The 7,974-nt window shown below is 40.2% G+C and overlaps 1 protein-coding gene across 1 annotated transcript; it reads right to left on the bottom strand.

Moving 5' to 3' along the window:
- Positions 1-866: 866 nt before the first annotated feature.
- On the bottom strand, positions 867-6,342 carry LOC139645891 (ras-related protein Rab-34-like). Its single transcript, XM_071521771.1, has 10 exons — positions 6,295-6,342; positions 5,484-5,569; positions 5,290-5,355; positions 4,409-4,510; positions 3,349-3,413; positions 3,140-3,191; positions 2,969-3,050; positions 2,332-2,422; positions 2,037-2,144; positions 867-919 (listed from the first exon to the last, which is right to left on the bottom strand). The coding sequence occupies exons 1-10, from the start codon at positions 6,340-6,342 to the stop codon at positions 867-869; spliced, it is 753 nt and encodes a 250-aa protein (XP_071377872.1).
- Between the last annotated feature and the right edge of the window lie 1,632 nt (positions 6,343-7,974).

The raw sequence follows: 7,974 nt of genomic DNA, 5'->3' as shown, positions 1-7,974 counted from the left end.
ATGTAACTACTGCTCATCATTTCTATCCTGGCAAACAATCCCTCCATTTTTACGATCATGAGAATCCTTATGTCAGGGGAAAGAGAGAGAGACAGAGAGAGAGAGAGAGACGGGGCGTGGGTATGAGAGCGGTCATGAGGGCCGGCGTATGCATCGCATTAGCAGCACAGAGACACATGACAGGAGACGGAAGAAAATAAACCAGTGAAGAAACAAAACAAAAAAAACAAGGCATTAGGGTTGTTACTGACGTCTCATCATCCAGAAGGGGAAAAACATAATATCAGTTCAGATGGACAGGCACGTGTCTCTGATAGCAACAGGCAGAGGACATTGCAGTTAATGCCAGTACACCGTGACAAAACATGAACTATTACCGCCTTGTAGAATATTCTTTCTCTTTTGATAAGTTTTTTGGGTAAACAAACCACAAAGCGCTGCCTGTTGGAGCCCAGACCAACAGCATGTACATTCCTGAGAGGACACTAACACACTACACTGAAGACGAGCTGGAGCTGAGACGGGCTGACGGAGGGGAACGCAGGTCGGTTTCACAACACTGACCTTGTCATTCTGGTGACTGGTTTCTTGTTCTTTAAATGGGTCAACATGCGAATCACTGAAAGCTAAATGAAACCTGCAATTAAAGATTTCCCAGTTTCCTCTCTCAGGCCCGAACGCAGAGCCACAGTAATAAAACACTGTTATGTTTAATATTACAACGCTCTCTTGGGTTTCTACTTGACATCCATGTTCACAGCATGTGGAGTCCATTCTAATCAATCAATCAATCAGTCAATACAGTGTGTCCATGCGAGCCCCCACAGCCTCGTCCAGGTGTGTGTGTGTGTGTGTCTTCTCTCTCATCAGCAGCAGTTGGATTTCCTCTTGCTGGGTTTGCGTTCGTCGTCTGTGATCCCTGGATGGAAGCACATTAAAGAGGCACATTTTACATTTTAGGCACTTAGCTGAGGCTTGTATCCATAGCAACAATGAGCGCTACAGTGAAATTAAGCTTAAATTCAAAGCTTAAAACCAACATTAAAAGCAATAGTAGGAAGTGCAAGAGCCAGACTGTAGATATTCCTGTGTCATGTTCATATCATTGGTGAATGAATGAATAAATGAATGAAACGTTTAATGCCCCTCGGGGGAATTTGCTTTGCACAAAGAGCATAAAAGAATATCAAAACATCAACAACCATACATGACAGCACATAATATAACATAAAACATAAGCATGTAAAAACATCAGAAAAAACATCATTTGGTTGATAAAGGACATCAAGTGCAAGTTCAAGAAAGTGCCAAATTCAGACCAAGAGCTTGTTAAGCAGCTGAATGCTGCGTGGGACGAAGGATGTGATGCCTCTTTTAGTCCGCATCCTGGGCATGCTATACCTTACTGCACATTGGTTCCCCAGTTATCTTGCCACCCAGTTTAACAACCCTGTCCAATTTGTTCTAGTTTTGCCCCCCCCCCCCCCCAACACTGAGTACAAAAGGTCAATATACTCTGAATGCAGGTCTTGTAAAACAGTGTCAGCATAGTTCTGTCCACCTTAAAACTTAGAAGTAGAAGTAGAGACGTTGCTGAGCCTTTGCAAACCTAGCGTTGGTGTTAGCATTCCATGTCAGTTTGCTATCAATAATAGTGCCCAGGTACTTGTACTCCTGTACCCTTTTCAATGGTTCAGGAGTTCAAGTGTTATGTGAAAACCTTGTAACTCTATTTTTGGTGATTTTCATGTTTTAACTTCAACTGAAGGATCACACATTCCTCCATGGGTTGAGAAAACATCTCAACAAACCCTTTCAAAACTCAAATTGGATTATTAGATAAACCCAAAAATCAACCTGGAAACAAGGCTGTTTTTCTTCCTGAAATCCTTCAAGACTTTTTGCAGATGTGACGTTTTCACCCGACAGCGGCAAAATGTAAAATGGGAACTAATGGGACGAACAAACGAGTCAGTGGAATACTTGGGAATGTGATGCTGCCAAATAATGAGACGTTTTCGGGCGAACTGACTCACTGATAATGTCACCGACATGCCTGGATCCACTTTTCTCAAGCTCTGACAGAACGTTGGCCTCGAAGGTGAGAGACGCCACGCGGAAGAAGAAGTCCTTGATCCCGTCTCCTGGCAGAATAAAGAGGGAAGAAAGCAGAAGATGAATTAATGATACAGAGAGAGGACTGGAGAAGAGGAATGAAAGGGTGAAGGAATGATAACTGGCAGGGAATGTGGGGATTTATGCGTCTAAGTATGTGTGTGTGTGTGTGTGTGTGTGTGTGTGTGTGTGTGTGTGTGTGTGTTTGACTCCCACCTGACTTGGCAGACACAGCCCAGTATTCAGCTTTGATTTCCTCAGACAGTCTGATGGCTTCCTGCTCCAAGTTGGCCAACTGTTCAGGAGACTGGAGAGAGAGAGAGAGAGAGAGAGAGAGAGAGAGAGAGAGAGAGAGAGGCAGTGAATGAGAATAAGGGAGGTAAGTGGAGGACAAGCTACTTTGTCGTACACTGAAATAAAAATAAAAACGAGACTTGGTGAAAAAACAAAAACTGAACTAATATCTTGACTACTTGTAAAACTAAATTAAAATGAAAATAGGTGAAATGTTTTTAGTTTTCAGTTCTTTGTTTACGTAAACATTGCATTTTAGGCGGGGAATTTCTAGCTATTCTTACTTAATGCTAATTGAAAACTTAATAGAAATGTTTGATTTATTGTTTGTATTACACGATGCCTGCTGCAAATATATTTAAAAAATACCTGTTCTGAACTTCAATCATTATTCGTTTAAAAATACCACCCCTCGCAAAAATACTAAATAAAAACTAAACAAAAACAAAACATTTGAAAAAAAAAAATCCATTACACTACATTAAAACATCCAAACACTACACTGAAAACTAAACTAATACTGAACTGAAATTGAAAAAAAAGGGAAAAAGCCACCCACACTGAGGTCCTTCTTGGTGCCGACAAGGAACAGTAACACACTGGATGGGTCATTCTCCTTCATAGCGTCCTCCAGCCACTGCCTGCATGCACACAAACACACACACACAGGTGAGAGTTTTCATGGCACTCGAATGGCATAATCATAAGATAATTATAAAATATTCCTTACCTGGCATGAGTTAAAGAGCCAGAGCTGCTTAAATCAAACACCACTATGATGGCTGGAGAGACAGAAACACACACACACACACATTATGGAGAGAAGTAATACAAAGTCATGAGGATGTGTTTGTTTGTGCTTTGCCCATATTCAGAAAGATGACTTGTCTATTTTAGTCAAATAAGATAGTAACAACATAGAGATTAAACAAAATTCACCTTGTGCTCCTCTGTAATATGTAGAGGCGATGCACTTGAACCGCTCCTGACCTGCTGTGTCCCACCTGAAACAGTGAGATTAGATCAGATTAGATGAAACCTGAATGAAACCTTAATAATGGAAGGGAAGAAAGAGAGAAAGACAGAAACAAGAGTTTAAGGATCCTGTCATGTCCAACATCCATGATGGTTGTTTTAACAGCAATGAATGCAGAGTGTGCAGAATGCTGGGCATAGTGGCAACAAGATATTAGGCCATTGTCAACAATTATCAACCTAACTTTATCAAGAAAGCTGTAGAGGAAGAAGAAGAAGAAGAAGAGGAAGAAGAAGAAGAAGAAGAAGAAAAGTAGGAGGATGACAAGGAACATGAGGAAGAATGAGGAGCAAAAAGACAAAAAACAAAGGAGGAGAAAGGGAGTTTTTGCCAGTGAAAGAGTGGAACCTTGTTATGAAGCATACAGAGGTTTACCGACTTGTTTTGTGCGTTCATCCCTTCACCAGCTACACTTTCCTATGCAGTCTGTCCCTCTGTGAATTTACTTTCCTATTACTTTAATTGTACACTTACATTTAAGAGGCACACACTTAAGAGTTGTTGCTACTTGAAACACAAAAAATCTAATGGATGATAATGATAAATGATGTCAGGAGCAGAATATTTGAGAGGCCTCAAAGACAAATACTTCAGAAAGGTTGTGAAAGATGAATTGGCTTCAAATAAATTAATAGTGTAACTCTCGTCATGGCTGCAGCCAGCATACTGAAGGCTAAATGTGCAATTATAGGCCCACAATTTAATTAGTAGACAGTCCAAAACGGCAAGCTTAAAAGGATTATCATCCTAATCATCGAGGCGGGGATGTTAATTTAGAGCAGCTCATCATTATCTAATCAAACAATTTCTGGTAGATACAGTTCATTCAGTGCAGCTTTGAAATGTGGATCCTTTGAAGCCGAGTTATGAATCGGCTGCCATCACACATGAGCACATGATTTGATTTGTTTATGACTGAATCTGTGGATTGAATGTGTCTGTGAGGATTAAAGATAAACTTACAGCTGCAAACTGAAGGGAACCCCAAGCACCTCGAAACGCTCCATCTCAAAATCCACCCCAATGGTCGCCTTGTAGTTCTTTTCAAACGCACCCTTGCAGAACCTTAAAGGAATCCAGGACAGGAGAGAGAGAGAGAGAGGGGGGAGAGTGTGAGAGAAAGAGAGAGAGAGAGAGAGAGAGAGAGAGAGAGAGAGAGAGAGACTGTAATGATGTGATGACCATTTTGAAAATTGTATCATGTGTGTTAATGTTATTTTATGGTTGTGGAATTCAAGGCAAAGAATTTAGAGAAGGGCAGCGGAGATACGGTACAGTGTACATGTGGTAAATAATTACACATTATTAGACAAGAAAAACAAATAATCACAGGTTTAGCTCATCATCATAGTCTGTGCTGTGCTCCCCTCCAACAGAGAGCTGTAATCCAGAGATCTAACGAAGACATAAACTCCAATTTCCTTTCCCTATCCCACTGTATCAACCTGGCAGTCTGCATAAAGCAAGTGTTGCACAAACCACTCAGTCAAACCACTAATGATGATTTGGATCACAGTCTGAAAAGTAGCATTGATTTAACTACAGGGATAGACCTTTCCTGAAGAAAATGTGAGTCGTAGCTTTGTGCACAGGTTGATTGTGTGTGGGTGTGTTTTGCCAGTATTGTATGTTTTCATGTGAATGTGTTCTACATCGGTTCGATGGTAGCCCCTAATTGTTTTACATGCCAAATTCATATCGTCACTGTCGGGTAAGAAAGTCTTAAGTCTTGAGTCCAGTTTTGGTGATTTTCACATTTTAATTTCAGTTGGATCATATGGGATGAGAAAATTTTACAACCATGACACTCCAACTAATCCAGTTCATCATGACGTCTTCCTTACCTGCTGATCAGACATGTTTTCCCAACTGCAACATCACCCACTACAATCACCTTGGCGATGTTAAAACTGGGAACACAAAGCCAAAAGTTAATTTAAACACTGATGTAACAGGGCAAGAGTGTGTATTAATTTAAACACTGATGTAACAGGGCAAGAGTGTGTATATGTGTGTGTGTGTGTCGGGGGCGTCTTACTCCACTCTCTTCTGTGTTTGGCACATAGCCTTCACCTGTGGATGGAAAACATCTTTGGTGTGTAGAGCTGCATTTGGACAAAAACACTGAAAAGGAAAAGGGACAGAAAGAGGGAGATTGTCAAAAAAAAAAAAAAGGCTGTTGAAAGAAACAAATGTAGAAAAATCACATTGAAAACAGGGAGAGAGGGTTTGGTGGGGTTTACCAGAGCTACAAAGGACACTCAAAACCTTGTTTGCATATATCACATTTCACATTACACTAACTGTCCCGCGGTTTGTAATCACTAACGTCTCATCAGCTCTATTTATGTGATTCTGCAGCAGTCTGCTATAAGCAAAACAAAGAGTTCCTTTCAAGGAAAAAGACCACAAATAACCACATATACAGGCATCATTATCTGTCCCCATATCACAGATACCAGAATGCTAATACTGTTAGATGTTGTAATTGTGTTATAGAGAATATGTGTGTGTGTGTGTGTGTGTGTGTGTGTGTGTGTGTGTGTGTGTGTGTGTGTGTGTCTCGTGTGTGTGTGTGTGTGTGTGTGTGTGTGTGTGTCCTTGTGTTCCTGTATTCATGAGAAGAAAATGTCCTCACAAGGAAAGAAAGATGAGGAAAATCCTACAAACTGAGGACATTTTGCTGGTCCTCATTTCTTCAAGGGGCTAGTTTAGGTTAGGATTTGGGTTTAGTGTTAAGATTAGGTTTAGGGTTAAGGTTTGAGTTAGGGGTTGAGGAACGAATGTAGTCAATCAAGGTCCTCACAAGTATAGTAATACAAATGTATGTGTGTGTGCTTATACTTCACCTTTGGGAGCTGAGTAATGATCCGAACTTTTTTCACAGGTGGCAACATGCTCCTGGCTGAATGCACACACACACATGCACACAATGCAACACACACTCCTTCAAGCTGCCACGCTCACTATAACATCCAACACACATTCATTCAAGAAGCGCACACACACTTTTCCTCTGCTTTCTCTCTCACACACGCACACACACACATGAAAAGTAACAGCTCTTTCCACAAATCCCAGGATTGACACAATTATGTCTTATAGGTTTCCCTGGAAGAGAGAAAATGTTGAAGAGTTAAACTGGAGGTTTCAGTCAATACAGAGGCTCCAGTAAATCATAATGGTGATTTATTATTTACAGAGTAGACACACAATGCAACGTCCTGCACAATATTTGCTCTGCCATCTGCTGTACTTTGTCGGACAGGAACAGTAAAACACTAAACAATGTCTCTCTGGTAACCACACAGTCCCTGATAAGCAAGCTGCTAGTGGATGTCCAGCTGAATCTGACTGGTTAGAAAACTATGAGGTAAGACACATAAGATAAGTGACATAATATTCATTAAATTGTAGCCCTACATTTAAGAAAGGTTTAGTTGACACAGTCTGTCTTAGCAAATAAAGGATGGAGCGTCAACAGAGTAGTAAAAGACAAAACAATTCAGTAAAAGACAAAACAAGAATTAAAACATTGTGTTTCTCAAAGCAACCCATGTGCGTTTAGTTTAAGTAGAATGTAGCCTATCAAAAATCAGATTTGACATATTTACCTGAAACTTCGGATGGGTTAAATGTTGTAGAGAGTATATTCCGGGTTTGTGATGAGGAAAGGATGCCAGGGCAAAATCCAGAACAAATGGCACACAGCAACAAACTGAGTCGCCAGAGAGACGAGAGACGGACAACCTCGGACAATTATGGGTCTGCAAACTCTGCGTGCGGTTGGTGCGGAGAATAACTTGTCGACCGGCGCCTCCCTGTGGCCGCTTTATCCAATTAACAAATTGAATAAATGTCAGTCAACAGAGCCCAATTAATGTAAAAGGTTGTTGCTGATCTGATGCCATTGGTGTGATGTGCTACATTAATTATTATTATTTATTTATTTATTTATTTATTTATTCAGTAATGGTTAAGAGATTGTTGTAATATAGTCTTGATGATGGCATGCAGGCAGTATACACTGATTCTAACTTTCCAACCTGAAAGAGGACCCCCAAATTGATCTAGGCTACATTAAACGATTGAGGTGAATTTTACTAGATTTTGTCCCACTGAACCCCACCTGAAAAGATTTTTGTCGTTTTGTATTTGTAGTATGATTTACTGTAGAATTAGGCTGCTGGTCTATTCAGAAGGAGGAGAGCTAATGGGACAGTGAAAGCTATAGTCAGAACAGTCATGCGCATAGCCTACTTTTTCTCCTTCAAATTTAATCTTGAATAATTTCTTGGATGGTAACAGTCCTGCTCATCTTTGAGAACAGCATCCAACTAATTTCAGTACTGGGAGGTAGGAAGAGACGGTTTTGATGTACGTTTATGTATTTTTTTTGGCAGTAATACAAATGTGTTTTTATTTCTGTTTTTTGTTTGTTTGTTTGTTTGTTTGTAAAGCATATATTAACTTTTTTTTATTTATTTTTTTTACAAGGGGTAGGAATCAAAGGGACGGAAAAGCTAACC

Source organism: Centroberyx affinis, unplaced genomic scaffold (assembly GCF_046629955.1).
Source record: "Centroberyx affinis isolate AG114_WGS23_722 - 3 ecotype Tasmania unplaced genomic scaffold, CSIRO-AGI_Caff_v1 ptg000918l_1, whole genome shotgun sequence".
In the NCBI taxonomy this organism is placed as follows: Eukaryota; Metazoa; Chordata; class Actinopteri; order Beryciformes; family Berycidae; genus Centroberyx; species Centroberyx affinis.
The sequence above is the reverse complement of the archived record's forward strand: the minus strand, read 5'-3'. Positions and strand labels throughout refer to the sequence as shown.

What these genes read in the sequence shown, in the direction of transcription:
- LOC139645891 (XM_071521771.1), bottom strand. Translation starts at nt 6,342, where the DNA reads ATGTTGCCACCTGTGAAAAAAGTTCGGATCATTACTCAGCTCCCAAAG. An exon ending in GGCTGTGTCTGCCAAGTCAG is followed by an intron (nt 2,145 to 2,331) that starts GTGGGAGTCAAA and finishes TTATTCTGCCAG; the next exon opens with GAGACGGGATCAAGGACTTC. An exon ending in GCATGTCGGTGACATTATCA is followed by an intron (nt 920 to 2,036) that starts GTGAGTCAGTTC and finishes GCTTCCATCCAG; the next exon opens with GGATCACAGACGACGAACGC.